The 19,727-nt window shown below is 31.7% G+C and overlaps 4 protein-coding genes across 9 annotated transcripts in view; 1 reads left to right on the top strand and 3 right to left on the bottom strand.

The window, feature by feature from the left end:
* LOC130640721 (tensin-1-like) overlaps positions 1–3,565 on the top strand; it is a 50,370-nt gene extending 46,805 nt beyond the window's left edge. For all 6 annotated transcript variants that reach the window (XM_057447238.1, XM_057447240.1, XM_057447241.1 and 3 more), the window contains 5 exons: positions 363–500; positions 1,195–1,371; positions 1,841–2,081; positions 2,158–2,271; positions 2,689–3,565. In XM_057447238.1, coding sequence (XP_057303221.1) covers positions 363–500; positions 1,195–1,371; positions 1,841–2,081; positions 2,158–2,271; positions 2,689–2,827 — 809 coding nt within the window. In that variant the 3' untranslated portion in view covers positions 2,828–3,565. The remainder of the gene's footprint in view (positions 1–362; positions 501–1,194; positions 1,372–1,840; positions 2,082–2,157; positions 2,272–2,688) is intronic.
* A 503-nt stretch (positions 3,566–4,068) lies between these two features.
* LOC130640723 (m-AAA protease-interacting protein 1, mitochondrial-like) lies at positions 4,069–9,641 on the bottom strand. The gene is made up of 5 exons (XM_057447244.1): positions 8,537–9,641; positions 8,152–8,223; positions 5,958–6,081; positions 5,157–5,271; positions 4,069–4,184 (listed from the first exon to the last, which is right to left on the bottom strand). The coding sequence occupies exons 1-5, from the start codon at positions 8,891–8,893 to the stop codon at positions 4,118–4,120; spliced, it is 735 nt and encodes a 244-aa protein (XP_057303227.1). The 5' UTR covers positions 8,894–9,641; the 3' UTR covers positions 4,069–4,117.
* Positions 9,642–10,039: 398 nt separating this feature from the next.
* LOC130640724 (uncharacterized) lies at positions 10,040–13,520 on the bottom strand. The gene is made up of 5 exons (XM_057447245.1): positions 13,252–13,520; positions 12,110–12,218; positions 11,710–11,797; positions 10,491–10,679; positions 10,040–10,222 (listed from the first exon to the last, which is right to left on the bottom strand). Exons 1-5 carry the CDS (start codon positions 13,376–13,378, stop codon positions 10,088–10,090), a joined length of 648 nt encoding a protein of 215 aa, XP_057303228.1. The 5' UTR covers positions 13,379–13,520; the 3' UTR covers positions 10,040–10,087.
* A 2,110-nt stretch (positions 13,521–15,630) lies between these two features.
* On the bottom strand, positions 15,631–17,579 carry LOC130640720 (phosducin-like protein). Its single transcript, XM_057447237.1, has one exon. The coding sequence runs from the start codon at positions 17,355–17,357 to the stop codon at positions 16,524–16,526; it is 834 nt and encodes a 277-aa protein (XP_057303220.1). The 5' UTR covers positions 17,358–17,579; the 3' UTR covers positions 15,631–16,523.
* Positions 17,580–19,727: the final 2,148 nt, after the last annotated feature.

Genomic DNA, 19,727 nt, shown 5'->3' with positions numbered 1-19,727 from the left:
ATTATGCATTTATGCTTACTACCTTATGACATCATCAATGATGATGTCATAAGGTCAGCTGGAAATCTTCGAAGCTGAATAAGAACGAAAAAATATTTTTTAAAAATTCCAAAAGACTTCATAAACAACATTTTATTCTTTTTAACATACGAAAATATCATTTACAATGAAGTAATTCGTTTACTTTCAAATAAAAACTTTAAATGGGAATGAATGTGTTTAAATTTTTTATATGCAAAACACAGTTATGTTATAATAGAAATATAGAATGTTTCCTCTTTCTGTGATGCAAAATTTTTTTTTAATTTTGAGAGGTCTGGTACGAATAAACAGGCATATCATTGGTTAACTTCTTCTTTTAGCTACGAGCTTATTGCGAGAGAAGAAACCTGGTGCATTTGTTGTGCGAGACAGCCAGTCCTATGAAGGAGCGTTTGGTTTAGCTGTGAAAGTGGAAACTCCCCCACTGGGTGTTCTTCAACAAGTGGGAGGTGACCTTTGTAAGTTTTCTTCCTTCCTGTTTCAACAAGAAAAAATATCTCACAAATATCTACATATTTCTGTGGTTCTTGTTTGTGTGACGTCACATATTGTGGTTATTAAAACAATAGAAATGACGTCATGTTTGTTTATTTGCTCTTCTCATAGAGGGAGCACACACCCTAGTTAATATAATGTCCCGTCGTAATTCGGTTTGCTTGTTTTTTTAAATACTTTCTATGGGGTTTGTAGTGTCTTTTTACCTTTTAAACTTTCTATTTGTCTATGTGCCTAAAAACCGTAGAATATGGCAAAAATATAGCAAAAAAAGAACTTGATAACTTGAAGTATTAAAAAAAAAATAGAAGGCACCCTAAATATTATTGCCGCCGTTCTTCGAAAGAAGTAGTCTTATTGGTCAAACATTTAAACGCAATCGTATTGGTCAACATTAAAAATGCGATGTTATTGAATAAACATTAAAACGCAATCTTATTGGCTAAACATTAAGTGATACTAAAGTTCCCCTTTTTTTTATTCATTCATGCATTTGTTATGTGTTTTATTAGTAATTTTTGAAGGTTCTGCGCATATATGCTAGCGAAGTTGCTTTGCATGTGTATTGGCCTTTTATATAATGCATGCGTTTTTCAATCTTAAGAGAAAGCCAACATACCTCAATACCATATAGATAATCAGTCACATTTTTTTTAGCTAAAATTGATTTGGATAACGAACTAGTTCGCCACTTCTTGATCGAACCGTGCAAAAAAGGCGTCCGATTAAAGGGTAGTAACAACGAACCAGCTTTCCCAAGCTTGGTAGCATTGATCTATCAACATACGTTGACTAAAATGGCGCTTCCTGTACCTCTCATCATTCCCGAGATGGGTGAGTGATAGATCGATTTTCTTTATAATGAATCTCATAACTTAAACACCGCCTGCGTGATGAATTTAATTCACAATCCAATGTAAGTAAGTAAATGTAAGTGAGTAAATAACAAGAAAATCTAATGTCTATGGAGATTTCATCCTAATGGTTGGCTCTTCCTCCCCTCTAACTGTAACTATGTTACATTACCACCAGAGATACAAATATCATTGCTCTAACTTGCTTGCCTGCCACACAAGTTGGTTAGCGCTCAGTAGATAGCACCAAATGGGCTGACAACCTACATTTAAAGTGTGTCGGAGTGGGGACTCGAACATGAAACCTTGTAATTACAAGCCGAATGCGCTACCATTACACCACCTCCGCATAACCGCGTAACCCTAACCCTAGCTTCGAATTATTACGGCTTACATTTTCTGTTCGTAACTTTCTATGCATGATTGCAAATATTTTAATTTTTCTATAGACTCCGTCGACGGTGCAGCGAACGGTATGAAATCCTCTCTCACTGAATCTCAACTACTAGAGAAAGGCGCTGCGTGTAATTTAGTTTATCTTGGAGCTGTCGGCGTCGAATCGCTAACTGGCGACGGTGCCGTGCATTACGCGATGAACAAAGTAACGTCGCAAAATATGACGCAAAAAACAACCACCATTAATATCAAGGTGAACCAACAAGGAATCACTTTAACTGATAATCAGAGGAGGTATGGAAACTAAAATTTCGTATAGCAATATGAATAACTTCGTCATGTGTTCACAATATTGTTTTTTTCGTTTCAGACTTTTCTTCCGTCGTCACTACCAAATGGCAAACGTCATACACTGTGGTGTCGATCCAAAAGGACGACAAATAAATTTAAAACCGATTATCGGAGACGTCGATCGGGAAGTCGGGTAAGTGTGCATCAAATTTTCAGAACAATCGTTAATAAATTAGGTGGCTACGCCTGGTTGACACGTGGGATATGGATATCGTAGTCACGCTGCCTAAAGCTAGAAAATTCATTTCAAGGAAGGTTTTAATCTGCACCTTTAAAAACCATTATAATATTATAGTATTAAAAAAATAAGTCACATTCTGAGAATTAGGCTTCGTAGTCGCGAATGTTAAATAAGAAACAGCTCTGAAACTTTCGATAAAATATATTTACCATTACGCCGCTCTGTTGCGACTATGACAACACCTTTTAAAAAATACAGACATAATGCAATGCTTGGAGTCAGCCAACGAAGCATCAACCGTAACTGATAGCAAAGGTTTTAACTGTACCACACAAGTTTATGTTAATTTTTCAAAACATTATTTTTTAGCTGTTTTGGTTTCGTCGTTCGTAAACAATCAAATAATTCTCAAAATGAATGTCACATATGCGCTGAAATGGATCCTGATCAACCAGCATCTGCAGTTATCAACTTCATTCACAAAGCTATGAGATATGCTAAGGTCTGATTATAATTCGGAAAATTGCGGAAAATACGACAGCTGATTATGACATTTCATGCCTGATAATTTCTAACGTATATAGAGCCTGAGAGAACTACATAGACTTACAGTCGTTAAAATCACGCCAATGTGGGTGCACTGATATAAATTGTTCATGATGTCTCGTCATATACAGTTGGTTCTATTTTAATTTATAACAGCGTTTTATATTTTTTCAGTTATTTTTTGTATATTTTTCATGAGTAATGTATTATATTTATATATCTTCTTAAAATTAACCTCGGGTAGAATGCCATGGCAACAATATTTTAGCACCAGGCTGAGTCTACTGCTCCATAAAATTATATCCCAAAAATGTTTTTCCCTAAATATATTTTATCTTAAAATTATTTATAAACATATTCCCTTCTCTAAAGAAAGTGTTTTGTATTTTAAACTGCAATTTCATATTGCTAGTGCAACCTCGTTTCTAGTCCCATCTCTTTTAATCCAGCATGTGAATGGTTAAGTTATCTGAGGAGAAAAAAGGCGATTTAAGTATGAGGTTGTCTCTTCCTGTTTAAATTTAAACTTTAAAATTTTCACTGTCTCTTATATCTAAACAAAAAAAAATCAAGGTTAGCAACTTTGTTTCCAGACTTCCGAAACAGGAGTGAAATGATCTTTGTAAAACGTATTTATTGTAAATATCATTTGAAATTTAAAGAGCTTATTTTTATAAACATTTATTTTAAGTATCGACGACATTTTTTATTTTTCTTTGACGCAACCCTCCCCAGAGCGTGGTTTACACGAACAATTTAAATCGGAACAAAACGCTCTCTTTAATATCCAAACCTTTTACTGCCAATTTCCACATGGCGTTGTGAGGGCGGGCGATAAAGGACTGGAGGAGTATTCTATGCTACTTTTTTCAAAAAACTGGGGATTAAATCTGTTTTTTTTTTGCCAAGTTAAACACAACTCGGTAAACTTAAAACTTTCATTTGCGAGATATGTTCTCACAGCTCTTTTACAAATCTTTTTTAGGGAGACAAATTTTTGCTCGCAAAAGTTTCTACTCCTAAAGTATGTATGTTTTTTTACATTGCACTTTCTTCGAAGAATTATTTTGCTCCCACATCACGTGACCACAACCCCTTCTGACATTATCAAAATACTCTTGCATTGATTTAACTTAAAGAACCTGCGCAATAATCAACTAAATTTAAAAGAACCCCTGATTAAACATAAAATAAAATCGTCAATTTAACCTACGGTGTGTATTTAACAAAAATATTACGAATTTACATTTTTCTAAGCATGTTCTAGACGATCAACTAGCCAATATGATTCGACACCTGCAGTATATTCGCGACGAAATCTAAAACACGAAGAAAAATACTTCAGAATCAGAAACTTTTACGAACTTGCAACTTTTTTTTAAGTTTGCAACTCCTGGGATGTTTTTATTTCTCGCCTGTCACAGAAGACGCTGATAAACTTGTTGTCCTAAGGAAATGAAATTTTTTCTTGTAGAAGTATCCGTAATTAGCAAATTGAAGTTAAGCAAAAGTTTAAAAAATCCATAAAAATAACTACGTCGCCAGCAAAATTTTTGCTTTTTTCGTACTTCCACTTTCTGTGGAATGAAAGCCACTGATTTCTTTGTTGTTTTTTTTAAAAAATTTATTTCAGACAAAAAATAAATGATTTCGTTTCTACCAAAATATACTCCGCATAGAGATGGGACCATGCATACACAAAAACTTCTTTCTCAAATAATTTGTTCCCTTAGCGTACATTTCTGGCGATATATTTTTCGATAATAGAATAAAGAAGTTTAGAACACATATTTACGAGAACTCAACTGCCGTAATTTCGTAAAAAGAAACATCCTAGCAGATAATAGGAAAATGCGCTCACTTAGCAGATACCATCGTCTTTCACTGGGAAAGCCAATTTAGACGTTAACCGGATTTTTAAATATAGAAGGAGTCAAATATCTGCGATGGAGTTACCGCAGATACAAGTCAAAACGTTTAGTTAAAAGCAATTTCGCCGAATTCAAATTCTCAAATGACAAAAAGAAGTACGTTTTGTGGTAGCTAGTTCAATTCTAGGTTTATAAAACTTACGATGGCTTTGTCATGGTATAATGCAAAAATGTTAAATTAGAATGGCATAATGAAGGAAATTAGCGGAAAATTGTACCGTTTAAAAACTAAAAAAATTTATTTCACGAAAAGGAAGCAAAACCATGAATTCATTTGAAGAAGGAATTTTATTAAATTGAATTCTTAAACTTTATAGTCCATGACTCATGTAAGTAAACCTAGTTAAGAAATTAACTTACGAATATTTTAGTATTCTAGTGCGAGTAGCTATAATATCAATATTTCCAAATGTTTTTGTCACAGCTTCTTTGGCCGTACAGATACATACAACTAGAACATACGCCCATTTACGCCCTAAAAAACAAGTAAGATATGAAAAAATTGCAGATGCAATGTAAAGACTCAGATAACGCACAGCTTTTGTGAACGGCCTTGCCCTTAAAACATTTACGGTAAAAATTTTAAAAATTGAGTTTCCAAGTTTATTGAATATTATGACAATTAAAAATTCACTTTTTATAAACAAAACTGAAAGCAATAGAATATCAAGTAACCACCAAACAACATCTTTAATCTCAGTTTTTTAAAACTTAAGACATGGAACCGAGATCTTTTTTGTTTTGCATTCCTATAGCTATGTTTTACATAAAAAACAAAACAATTTTGAAAAATAAATGTGTATTTTTGTCAATTACTTCTATTACTTCCCCCTAATTCATTACATTTATCATCGTCGTCTACAAACTTAACACTACTAACACCGAAGGCACACCATAACCTGCAGTAAATTGTAATAAAACAGTGAAGTAGAGATAAAAACTGTTTCTTGCAAAAACCTATAAGTTAAGTGCTTGCGAATTTTGTCGTACATGGGTGTCAGTGACAAATTTAGAAAATTTAGACACGGGACTCGACTCAAATTATATTCACAATCACTGACAGGATACTGTAATATACCAGTACTCTAACTTACAAAAATATAGGTTTTAGCATACGATCTTGCAAAACATTGTATTGCAACGAAACATCTCAAAACTAACCTTCATCGCCATATTCGAAATCAACATCCTTCATAGAAATATTCACGAAATCTGACTCATCAACACGTAATGAAGATGAACTCTTCTTGGCATTAAAATACAGCTGACGGCTGGCCGACATGCCCTTAATACAAAACGCAGGTACATCATCGGCTTAATACAAAACACAAGTACATCAGCAACTTAGTACAACCAAAATTACATCAGCGGGTTAATACAAAACACAAGTACATCAGCGACTTAATACAAAACACAAGTACATCAGCGACTTAATACAAAACACAAGTACATCAGCAACTTAGTACAACCAAAATTACATCAGCGGGTTAATACAAAACACAAGTACATCAGCGACTTAATACAAAACACAAGTACATCAGCGACTTAATACAAAACACAAGTACATCAGCAACTTAGTACAACCAAAATTACATCAGCGGGTTAATACAAAACACAAGTACATCAGCGACTTAATACAAAACACAAGTACATCAGCGACTTAATACAAAACACAAGTACATCAGCGACTTAATACAAAACACAAGTACATTAGCGACTTAATACAAAACACAATTACATCAGCGGGTTAATACAAACACAAGTACATCAGCGGGTTAATACAAACACAAGTACATCAGCGGGTTAATAAAAAACACAAGTACATCAGCGACTTAGTACAAAACACAAATACATTAGCGACTTAATACAAAACACAAGTACATCAGCGGGTTAATACAAACACAAGTACATCAGCGGGCTAATACAAACACAAGTACATCAGCGACTTAATACAAAACACAAGTACATCAGCGGGCTAATACAAACACAAGTACATCAGCAACTTAGTACAACCAAAATTACATCAGCGGGTTAATACAAAACACAAGTACATCAGCGACTTAATACAAAACACAAGTACATCAGCGACTTAATACAAAACACAAGTACATCAGCAACTTAGTACAACCAAAATTACATCAGCGGGTTAATACAAAACACAAGTACATCAGCGACTTAATACAAAACACAAGTACATCAGCGACTTAATACAAAACACAAGTACATCAGCGACTTAATACAAAACACAAGTACATTAGCGACTTAATACAAAACACAATTACATCAGCGGGTTAATACAAACACAAGTACATCAGCGGGTTAATACAAACACAAGTACATCAGCGGGTTAATAAAAAACACAAGTACATCAGCGACTTAGTACAAAACACAAATACATTAGCGACTTAATACAAAACACAAGTACATCAGCGGGTTAATACAAACACAAGTACATCAGCGGGCTAATACAAACACAAGTACATCAGCGACTTAATACAAAACACAAGTACATCAGCGGGCTAATACAAACACAAGTACATCAGCAACTTAGTACAACCAAAATTACATCAGCGGGTTAATACAAAACACAAGTACATCAGCGACTTAATACAAAACACAAGTACATCAGCGACTTAATACAAAACACAAGTACATCAGCAACTTAGTACAACCAAAATTACATCAGCGGGTTAATACAAAACACAAGTACATCAGCGACTTAATACAAAACACAAGTACATCAGCGACTTAATACAAAACACAAGTACATCAGCAACTTAGTACAACCAAAATTACATCAGCGGGTTAATACAAAACACAAGTACATCAGCGACTTAATACAAAACACAAGTACATCAGCGACTTAATACAAAACACAAGTACATCAGCGACTTAATACAAAACACAAGTACATTAGCGACTTAATACAAAACACAATTACATCAGCGGGTTAATACAAACACAAGTACATCAGCGGGTTAATACAAACACAAGTACATCAGCGGGTTAATAAAAAACACAAGTACATCAGCGACTTAGTACAAAACACAAATACATTAGCGACTTAATACAAAACACAAGTACATCAGCGGGTTAATACAAACACAAGTACATCAGCGGGCTAATACAAACACAAGTACATCAGCGACTTAATACAAAACACAAGTACATCAGCGGGCTAATACAAACACAAGTACATCAGCGACTTAATACAAAACACAAGTACATCAGCGGGTTAATACAAACACAAGTACATCTGCGACTTAATACAAAACAGAAGTATATCAGCGACTTAATACAAAACACAAGTTCATTACCAACTTAATACAAAACACAAGTACATGTGCTAACGTACCTCAGGTGTAAGGACTTCATTTAAACCAGTAAAGTTACCATCTGAAAGATGATTGGACACAAAAACAATAGCCTATAATTAAATATAAAATTATCAACAAACAACAGGATAGATTCCTTGTCATCTAATATATTTGAACCAAATTGTTATTTTTTAAAATTTAATTAGCGGACAGAACATTTTGCCATTAAGCATAGCATATTTTTTCATTTAAGTTGGTAGATTCCCTTGGTGAAAGATAAAATCATGAAAGTACATTTTTTGATGTTCTGCAAAATAGAGCCTAGTGAAACTTGTAATGGCAGGTTTTAAAAGTTTCTCCGGATTCCTTGGGATCAAGAGGTCTCTTTGGAAACAAAATAAAAACGCAACAACAAAAAATTACCTGTTTGGCTCCAGCAATAAATTGATCTTCTCGAAAGTCACGGTCGAAATAGGTCTGCATTAAAAATAACTTAATTTTCAACGAAATATATTTTATGGGATTGCTAAATGTTAAAACTTTGGTTTGAAACTTTTTCTCTGTGTTATGTCTCGTTTTGGATACATGAAGTTGTCTGGTAATAAAGACCAACTTAGGTTGTCTATTATTATCACATGTCTTTCGATTCGCTGCCAAGCAACAGCATGACATAATATTTCTTGTGCAAACACCACGTCTTAAGTATAAAAACAACGTCGACGTATCCTTCTTGGTCTGTTGAAGACAAGATTTCCATACTTGAGATAATAACAAACTCATTTTAAGATCCAACTTTTCTATTTCTTTTCGATGCTGCTAATTTGACTATGACATCCTTATGTATATCACTACAAGTTATATTGACGAAAAAATGAAAGTAAATTTAGAGATATGTATTTTTAATGTCCTGACCAACATTGATACCTTAAAAACAGTGGACAGAAAAAGCCTAACATTTTGAACAGAAAATGGATGTACAGTGATTGTACGATAAATAAGCAATTAATTGTTATATAGCGAATTCTGCGGTTAAAGATTGTTTCAAGGTTGCTTTGTTAATCAGATACTTTTTCAAAGAAAGCTAATTTGTTATAAATAAGACAAAGGAAAAACGATTTCTCATCGAAATTATTTTCAGAAAAACAGAACACTTTCTCAGGCTACTTAATTTTTCAAAGGACTAATTTTGTTGCCAATTCTTTATAAAAAATAGCAAGTAGTTTCTATAAATAATTGCTTCAGAAAAAGAAATGATTCAATTATTATTTGCAGTTATATATGAAAATTGACTTTATTTGAAAGGATAAAGCTTCGGTTTAAAGCAACTACTTATAAAAAACTAAGATTTTTCTTGTTAGTTTATCTGCAACTCCCAGTGATGAGGACTGCAGATTGAGCCGCTCACTGCCAGACACTAAATGCAAATGCAAGGATGTTCTTATTTGCAGTTTAGTGTAGCATGATGAAAATGAGAAGCAATCGTGACGTTTGTCAAAATTTGAAAGGTAGCTTCTGTTTGCTGTGATCAACTTTTAAAAGCAGAAAAATACTCACAATACCTATTAATATCTATACTTGTGAATTTATAGAAAGTTATGCAAATAAATATAGGATTCCGGAGAAAACAGCATACAGTAGATAAAGGGAGTATAAAAGCAATGATGGTCTTGCATTTTACACAAAGTAAAGGACGAAAAAATGTATTTATTTCATTGTGGGGCAAAGTTACTTCCCTTGATTACAGTAAAACTATAAGTGCGTGGAATGAAATGTTCAGAAAAAGACAAATCTGTAAAAAAGAAAAGTAAATCACAAGAAAGATTGGACAATCAAAGAATTTGTAAGCATATATTATATAATGTATAAAACTTGATTTAATGCAAGTGCTTAAAATTTTGTAATAAATATTTGTATATGTGCTTCTAATCCTAAATAGCATTCTTTCTTTCATATATTAAAAAAAAGCCTAATATTTTAGTTACAGCCGTTGATTGGTTTTTTAAAAAGTGACATTGACAACGGCTTGTGCTTACACTGCTCAATGATATCCCAAACCTTCTCACGCAAACTCATATGAATCTCTTCCACTGACAGTCTAGCATCAACTACCTAAAACAAAGACAACATTTTATTAACTGCTTCCTCACTATGTTTATTTTGCCAATTTTTAGTCACGGTAAAAATACTCTTGAAATTTTGATTTCAAGTGCTAAAAATGTATTCAAGTGACAAACAGAGAATACCAATACAGACATTCTAATTTCAAACAAGATGGGAAAAAAATGAGTTGCTTTGAACATTCTTGTTTAACCAGAAAGGTTAATGAACAACATTTTATATTTGCACGGATATAATTAATAATGATAAAAACAAGTACCCTCCAGGAATCATCTTTTAGGGTTAAAAATAATTGCTGCACTTTCTTTTGAAAATCAGACACTTCATAACGCTCACCACCAAAACCACCCCTGTTGCTTGCTTCATCTACACTAATGTCCATGTAAAATACTGCGTCTGGTTGTGGTAAACCTGTGTCACATGATTTGCACCACTCCACATCTAAACCCTAAAATGCAGCATTATCATTTCTTTAGGACAAATACTGTTATCAAAAAAGATTTAATGAACTATACACAGCAATTATATAGAAGTAATTTTGGAACTGACAGTCTATTTGATTAGCAAAAAATACAAATACATATATGAAGAAAGTGCTTAGTTCACTCATTCAGGGTGAACACTCAAAAAATAGCAGACAAAAGTAGGAAAGATTATCTCATTTACAGTTATTGATTAATCTATAAACATTTTTATACAAAACCAAATAATGGTAGAAAAAGGATAGTCAAATTTTTAAGATTTTTAAGATCTTAAGGATTGTCAAAAGAGCATATGTGGTTTACAGAGTAGTGAGCACGCTATCATTTTAATCCTTTCAAAGATTTGGTGATAAATCGATTGATGTGTCTGTTAGCAATGTGTTTAACATTTATTTTAAACATACAGATCCCAAGTTATAGACCATCACTAACAATTTAAAAGGCCGTGAATGAGGAAACTACCATCATTTTTGCATATTTCCTTGTAAAGGATTTGAATGATATCCTAAGGATCACTTTAGGAATTATCACGTAAATTATAACTGGAAGTAATTACATATAAATTAGAGACGTTATATTCATATCTTTTATAACTCTAGCAGTGCCATGCAGAGAGATAAAGCCAACATTGGCTAAAAAAACCAACTCTGAACAGAACAATCTAGCTTAGGAAAGCAATATTAGTTTGTGCTGACAGTGTCTCATGGTTGAATGCATATCGCATTGAAGAGAATCTAAGGTGCTAAATGATGTTGAACTTATGTTGTTAAGTCCAAAAATATTGACATTTCATTATCGTGCTCAAGTTATGATAGAAATTGTCATTATTCCAATTGTCGCAATTTCTGTAAGTTTGAATTTTTTAACAGGATGCAAACTATGACAATAGAAAATAAAAATGACAATTCGAGATTGTGTTTTGATGTGCTTTCTTGTTGTAATATAAAATTATATAATGCTTACAAAATCTTTTAAAAAAAGAACAATAACACTAACCTTAGCAGCAGTAAATGCTACACCTGAGTACGCATATCTATCTACAATGAGAGTGACACCATTTTTAAGTTTTTCATTTATCAAAGGTCTAAAAAAAATTCATAGAGTTAGCTAAAAATAAAATATTAGACCTAAAAAGCTTTTAATTTGAACAATTAAAAGGTTTTTGTTTGAACACTATCAAAATAAATTGACTAAATTAGAACTAAAAGTTACAGTTGAAGAGATGACAGAAGAATTCCCAAGTATTTTACTTTTTAAATTTGCATGTAAAAAATATTTTGTACATGTTAAAGAAAAAACCAAAAATTTATACCACTTTATAACCACCCAAGAATGAACATTTTGTGGATGTGTGTCAGTCACTAAGTAAAAATCATAAAAAAACTTTTAAACTCACACTAATTCCCATCTGTTAGCCGAAAATAACAAATGTACAGCTCGATCATGCAGTTCTGTTTCTTTTGCAATGTAACTGTTGATTACTTGGCCAATTGCAGTCGATCGTTCTACATTGAAAAAAATAAGGTCATGTAAGATCAATATGCAAATCTAATTGCAAGAGTCATTGAAGCCCCTCCAGTGGTTAAAATATAAGACCCTATACATTATATACCTTCAAAAGAGCCCCTGGTGTTTATATTCTGAAAAATAATTTTAGGGTGGGGCATGGAGTAAGTATTTTTTAAACTTCTATCGTTGTAAAGAGCTTGAACACGGATTACAATAATGTATAGGATCTTCTGTTTCCTATATCAACTTCTCGCTTTAGGTGGGTTATTCCCCCTTTGAACAATTTGATCATTTTTGGAAAACACAGGAAAGATCAGCTACTTCTATTTGTTTCCAAATTTTATAATGACTTTACTATTTACAATTTTATTGACCTAACTTTGTCAACGTTAATGCAATGACTTTGTTCATTGAAAATTGCAAAAAAGGTTCTGGTGTATTGCTAGATAAGGTTAACTGTACCAAGAATAGGCTTGGTAGGTGTCAAACAGTGATTTCACAATCAAAATTAATCTTAAATTGTTCAGTTTTTTTAAATCACCTTTAGCTTTTTTAAAAAAATACAGACAAACCATCATACATCTAGTAATTGTTTTCAAAAATAAACTGCCAATGTACTGATGATGTTCATCATAATAAGCAGCTTGGATACAATGAATTTTATTATTAAGGGGATTCCTTCCTAAAAATGATTTTTACATGTCGTGAAGAACAAAAAGTTATTTATCAAGTGTTTTGGAATTTTTTAAAAATCTTATTTTGTTCTCAAGATATTACGCTTCAAAGATTCCCAGCTGACCTTATGGCATCATCATTGATTTTCCCCATGGTTCTAAAAACGAAACAGAAAGTTCCCATTTTAGGCCTAACAACAGCTATTTAGACCTAACAAGGGTTATTTAGCATTTTGGAATTCCTTGACATCATTGAGTTATAGCAAAAAGAAAATTTAGAGTGAATTTACCCAATAGGGATAGGATTACAAAAAATTAGGATAAAAACAATTATAAATGTAGAAACATGTATCACCTGGAAATCTCCACAGTTCAGCTTGTTGTCCATTGTTCTGCAAATAGTCAACTAACTTCTTGCATTGTGTGCTCTTTCCACTTCTATCACAACCTTCTAATATGATTAGTGCACCTCGGGTTGTCATAACTTCTTGACAGGAAACAGAAACTATGTTTTATTATATACAATAATACCAAAAAAACTACAAAACACTATTTCTCATAAGAACCAAAGTCTTATATATATTCACCACTTGTTTTTGTTTGTTTTTTAGTGCTTTAAAGGTTCTAAAAGGATACAAAGAAGCCTTGTCTAACAATGTTAGATTAACAACAAAACATATTTTAATTCACTTTAGCAGATTCAGAGTAGCAAACAGAACATTCTTTTTTGAAAAAACATATCTAGAAGATATCTAGGATAATTTCACATTTCTAATTAGTCATTTGGTAAACAAAAGGAAGCAAGCAAATTGAAAATTTCACTTTCAAGGTATTTTTTCTGATATTCTTAGTAACAGAAGATGCTTGTTAAAAAGTCTTAATTAAAAAACAATTCAACAACCAGCCCTTAAAATTGTCTTTTTCAGATACATTTTCAGTGCCAATATTCCCAAAAGCTACACTCATTTTTTAAAAAACTCATTAAAATCTAACCTGTTGCTGACTGTTCTTAGTCTTTTTGGCCTGATTGGTTGTAAAACATTTTAATAATAAAACACAACTTCAAAATATATAGCTTATTTTGTTTTTAATTATGGAATTTTCTTATCAAATTTAATTTGAATTTTCAATGTTCTTTGCTAATGAGACTCTATGTGTTCATGAACAATCGAGCAAGAGAAAAGTAACGAAAACAACCATTCGTTAGTTTTACAGAGTACTGGAAAATAATAGTCTAATTCCTTTTAGTCATGACAAGAATAATTTGAGCCTTAAGATGTTCTTATTCTGTTCTTACTTCTTGGCAGGATCTGAGGTGTGTGTTTTTATAAATCTGTTCTTATAAAAAATCATGTGTTTATTTAATTTTAGAACAATTGCCTTCCCTGAGCCTGGACGATGTACTGTTATTGTCTCTTAATTTTTTAGACCTTAGACTTGGGATTGTAGGAACTTTTGCTGTAACAAACACAAAAAAATATTTAGGGGACTTTATTGCCCACAATGCAGGTATTTAGGCATAAACCTAAAGCGAACCCAAGGTATAAAATGATGTTGGACTTATATTATAGAGATAAAAATGGTTGGTCAACAAAACTTTGTAAATTTTTTAAAAAGCTGTTTAGGTACTCAAGATATTCACATTTAAAGAATTTTAGATTTAATTATGCTGCATAAATTATGGTGTCATATTTAACTAATAGTAAAATTTAGACATTTTAAGGACATGATAAAGGTTGAATGCAAATCTCTTAACAGGTCTAAAAGTACTGATGCAAAAAAAGCGATAGAAAATATTCCTTTCATGCAAGAATTAAATAAGATCATAAAAGTGGTTTCTGAGCATTTTGCTTATTAACCTTAATTAGAATTAAAGTAGTTTAAATGTGAACAATCCAGCTTGGAAAAAAAAGCTCGAATTTAGGTAATTTGACGATGTCAAACACTGAGAAAAAGTTCATGTCACCGTTTTTGCTGATGTGAAATTGTAAATTGTTCATAAAAACAAAAAATTCAAGTCGTAATTTTTTGGGTGACTGGAAATGGGTAAATGCCAACCCAAAATAGTATAATGAAGACTCGTGTTGGTAAAGAAATGCTGATGGTGAAAAATTTGAATCAGAAAGGCAGGCTCATATGTCATTTATTTATTTAAAGTACCTCTGGTAAAGAGTGACAGAAAACAAGTTATTATATTGTTTATTTAAAAATATCTTTATTTACTTTTATTTCTTAAAGTCAACTGATTTTGATGAAAAACAAGTTCTGTAAAATAAAATTTTTGACCACTTACATTATGTCTCAAAAGTGCCAGTAAAATGTGTTGAGATCACTGTACTAAGCAACAACAAAATGCCACCCATGACTTCCAGCCCGGAACAAGTTTTCCGCACTAAATTGTGACATAAGTTCAACTCGTTGTGGTCTTTTCGAAAATCAAAAGGGGGTCTGGCAAGATATAAAATTTTTTCAATGTTCATACAGAATTCTTGAAAGAGGTAGGCAATGCCACATACCCATTTTTTAATGAAGCAAAGTTCTATTAAAAATTAAATTATAATTTTTGTGTTTACTTGCCCGTTAAATAAAACACTATGGCAGAACTTCCCACTGATAATAATATTGTAATTATTTGGATGTAGAATAAAGCCAACAGTTAGCTGGATCATTAAATTATACAGTTTGTTCATGGAAATGTGAAACTTATTAAAAAGTATTGTATTCAACACAAATGTTAATGTCGAAAGTAGTACATAATGTTTTCTTTGTTCTGAATATTCTGCTAATTACATTAGTGAAACATGAAATTCATCTTTTGTATGCCCCAATAGAGTATTAGAAGCATTGACCTCAAATCGATGAAACTAAAGGAGGCAACTATAATAAAAAAAACAAAGACCTGTGATATAGATTTAAAATGCCTGAATGGTTATACATAGATTCACAGGAGATAAATATAGAAGTGTTACATAATACAACTAAACCGTTTTCAGTACAGATTGGTTACCAAAATCCTAAAATAGTTAGTTTAAGCAACTTAATTCAATCAAGCATAGAAAAACATTGAAGCAATCACGAGTTTACAGTATTCAAATGCTAAAAATCATGTCACAATAATAGCACAACTGATGTACAGATACTATGCATATAAGTTCTATAGTATATATAAATTAAATTCACTTTGTATATCATAGTTGTATTTACAGAAGTAACAACAATAATAATAAATCAAAATAATGGAAATATTTATTTAATACATATTATGTATCTGTAACTAAATCCTCATGTAAGAAAACACAGAATTAAAAATAATTTTTAGAGAAAGGCTTCTACAGGATTCATTTTTGTGAATCATTAAATGAACAATAAAGTTAAAATTGCGAATCCAATTTTTTATCCATCGTTGGTATGACCTAATTCTTAATAGATTTTACAAAAACATAATCAATAAAAAAGATCAATGGCAAGTGGCGTACAGTGCTCCCAGCTAAGAAGATGTTTTCTTCTTTTTTTTTTTTTTTTCATTGAAAAATTTTGGCGAACTTAAGTTATATTTCTAATTTAAACCTTTTATTACAAGAAATAATTTTATATTGACTAGTAAAAAATAAATCTTCTTTTTCATATTTAATCCAGTTCATAATCACTGTCCACCAAATCCTGATCGAAATTAGTCCCATTTGTTAGAATGTCAGAATCAATCAAAAAGTTTTCAACATCAGATGCATAAAATTCTTCATCAAGTTTGTCCTGCATCTTTAGAAAATTGCCAATTAAGACACGTTCTTTGTAAACTTGCAATGCTGGCAAAGCATTCATCTTAAAATTTAAACTGAGTCCGGCTGTTGAAGCTCGTACTTTACAAAATTTTATGTATGGATACTGCTTCGCAAGACATTTTAAACATGCATTCATTTGTTTACACGAAGAATTTGTGTCTTCATATAAGTGGATTACAATAATGACCTTGCGATCCTCTTTGTCAATAGCCTCACTTAGTTTGTTTCCATTTAGTTCCAACAGCTGACCAAACTTTGGGGCATTTTCTGTCAACTTGTTTTCCATTTCCTTTTGCAACTGAGCAAGCCTTTTCTCGTGGTATTTCTTCAAAAAATCATCATCATCAACGTCAAAGTTTTCCTCTTCCTCAACTTTGTGTTTATCCACATCAACAGTGAAAGCATGTTTTTTATGCAGTGCAATTCTTTCCTTTGTTTCTTCAGCATCTTGTAACTTTTTTAATTCCTGATATCTCCGATAATCTTCTAAAACACCTTTGGGTCCAGTCTTTGGTCCAGACGTATCAAATTGTGGCAGGTCATTTATTTCTGCAGGAACATCGACTTTCGCTGTTGAACTTTCATCATCTAAGTCTCTGCCCCGACTGCATTCTTCCTCATCTGAATCTGATACATAGTTAATATTCTCTTCCCCTCTTAGCTTGCTATCTAAATCTGTCATTTTGTATTACTTATTTTTAATCTATAAAATTAATTTTTTCATTTGAACTATGTTTGAAACATAATTTAAATGATTTAGACAATAAAAAGTTAAACTCTAAAACTCTGAAAACCACATACATATTTTATTAAAATTATTCATACAGGTATGCTTAACAATGACACATGTTGAACATGATAGGATCCTTCTGTTGCAGTATTTTGTAATATGTGGACAGAAGGTGTGAAAAAATAAATATTTAACAACAACAACAATAAAAGTTTGTTTGATTACAAAACTCTTGCCAGTTCTTGTAAGCTGAAAGCTGTAGAAGGATTACTAATTTAAAAAGACACATGTTTATAGAGCAGAAAAATACTAAAATCAAATAAAGTAATAAAAAAAATTTAGCTCAACATCATTTTTCTGATTAAAAGGATAAATAAATTAAAAAGCTCTTATAAAAGATAAGGATAATATCATTTATTTGAAGTTCTGGTCATCAGCGGCTGTGACTTTATTGTCTTCATAATAAAGTTTGTGATTTTGAAAAAAATATCAGGTTTAAAAACAAACCTGATTGGTTTAAAAACATTGTAAAGAAGATTTATTTGTGACTAATTTTACTTAATTTTTTTTAAATGCTACCATGTAGCAAGGGGTTGGTCTGGGGCAGACTGTTGTGTTTTGCTATTTCATCAATTTCTCAAATTCAAGTAAAGCAAATGGTGTTGAAGCTTTAGTGCAAAAAAGACACAGGAACGTTTATGCTATTTTCTGGATTTTTGTGAAAAATAAAATATTTGCCTGTTGTTATTGTAGCTTAATGTTCAAAGGAAATTTAAAAGTATCTTGTTTATATACTTACAGAGTGTTAAAGTGTTTTTTCGCAGGACAGGAGGTGAAGTTTTGTGCAGCATAGATTTATTTAGGTGTGATGTTAAGGCGGTGTTAGGGTTTGGTGTGACGTTAAGCCACTGCATGAAATGTAGTCTGAATGTATCACAGTCAGCAAAATTAAAAAGCTAAATCACATAAAAATACACAAAATGTCAGCTTTAAAGTGAAAGAAAATTCAGTCCCTGTTTATAAAGGAATAACCACCTAAACGACAAGTTTTCTCCCAAACATAACGGCTACCCTAAAAATAAGGACATGTAATTTGTTTAAAAGTATCATGTAAAATTTGCAGACTGAAAAAATAGCAATGTAAATATATCATAAATTTTATACATATAGATATAGTAAAATCAAGAAAGTCAATTTATTAATTCAAAATTTTTTTATATATATTTTTATATTATAATTATATAAAAGTATAAAAGTATAAATTCTCTCACACATAAGGCAAGGGGTTGACATAACATTAAGCATCCCAGGTCCATTAAGTACAAAGAGGATTATTAACTTGAAAGTTCTTATGGGATGTTCTCAGGCCAATTTATAGCAATTACATAGCATAAACATAGTTTGGCATTAGCTGTACTTCTTGAGTTTCCGAAATTAGGCATTTTAAGAGTTTTTAAAGAAAATGGGTACAATTTATTAACAAAATGATTTCTTCAAAGCCTGTGCATTTACACTTTTTATTATTTTTTTTTTCACAGTAAGGAAGAAGCAAAAAAAGTATAATGCATAAATTATGAAGTTGAAGTAAAAACTTTATTATACCTGAACAACATAATATACATCAAATTAATTATACAAAAAATGAAAATGTAAATAAAAGTATTCAGCATTGTTTACCTGTCTGGACAAAATTCACTTGACCGTCGTTACCTGGATGAGGAAAACATATATACATCTTAAAAGCTTTTTTATGATACTAACATGTATGTCAAAACTAAATATATATACAGATAAAAAAATTTAATAACTTTTAACAAAATAACTCTCCAGTGTTCAGAAATTGCTTTCTTTAAATTATTTTTTTTCAAAAATCCTTTGCCTTAACATCTTGTCAATAAATTTTTGGCAATTTTATTAGCTTCAAACAGCCGAGATTTATCAGAAAAATAAGCTAAGAAATGTCAAATACTCTGTCTAAAAATTTTGGCCTCAGAAATATCTTAGTTGGTTAGTGGGCTATTGGGGAACAGGTCTGTAAGCACCAAAATATTGCTGACACAGACTAATACTTTGACAGGAATTGAAAAAATCTGATAAATTCCCAACAAAGGAAAAGTGTCTGTTTCAGTCCGTGTGAAGAAACAAGACTTTTGGTAGTAACAGTAGGTCAGTTGCGAATGTTTACAAAGTTACCAGTAAGTGCACTTATCCCCAGACTGGCAAAAAAGGACTATACATAAGAAAACATGACTGTTAGTTTCAACTAGTTGATAGACCAGCAAACAAATCCAATTAGACAGAAAAAAATTTGAAAAATCTGTC

This window comes from Hydractinia symbiolongicarpus, chromosome 4 (assembly GCF_029227915.1).
Source record: "Hydractinia symbiolongicarpus strain clone_291-10 chromosome 4, HSymV2.1, whole genome shotgun sequence".
Lineage (NCBI taxonomy): Eukaryota > Metazoa > Cnidaria > Hydrozoa > Anthoathecata > Hydractiniidae > Hydractinia > Hydractinia symbiolongicarpus.
Note: the sequence above shows the minus strand (reverse complement) of the source record. Positions and strands in the feature narration are given on the sequence as shown.

Coding starts and splice junctions, on each gene's coding strand:
- LOC130640723 (XM_057447244.1), bottom strand. CDS start 8,893: ATGAGTTTGTTATTATCTCAAGTATGGAAATCTTGTCTTCAACAGACC. Junction 8,224..8,536: donor TTATTGCTGGAGCCAAACAG/GTAATTTTTTGT, acceptor ATTTAATTATAG/GCTATTGTTTTTGTGTCCAA. Junction 5,272..5,957: donor TTTCGAATATGGCGATGAAG/GTTAGTTTTGAG, acceptor CTTGTTTTTTAG/GGCGTAAATGGGCGTATGTT.
- LOC130640724 (XM_057447245.1), bottom strand. CDS start 13,378: ATGACAACCCGAGGTGCACTAATCATATTAGAAGGTTGTGATAGAAGT. Junction 12,219..13,251: donor TGAACTGTGGAGATTTCCAG/GTGATACATGTT, acceptor TTTTCAATGTAG/AACGATCGACTGCAATTGGC. Junction 10,680..11,709: donor TAGCATTTACTGCTGCTAAG/GTTAGTGTTATT, acceptor GCTGCATTTTAG/GGTTTAGATGTGGAGTGGTG.
- LOC130640720 (XM_057447237.1), bottom strand. CDS start 17,357: ATGACAGATTTAGATAGCAAGCTAAGAGGGGAAGAGAATATTAACTAT.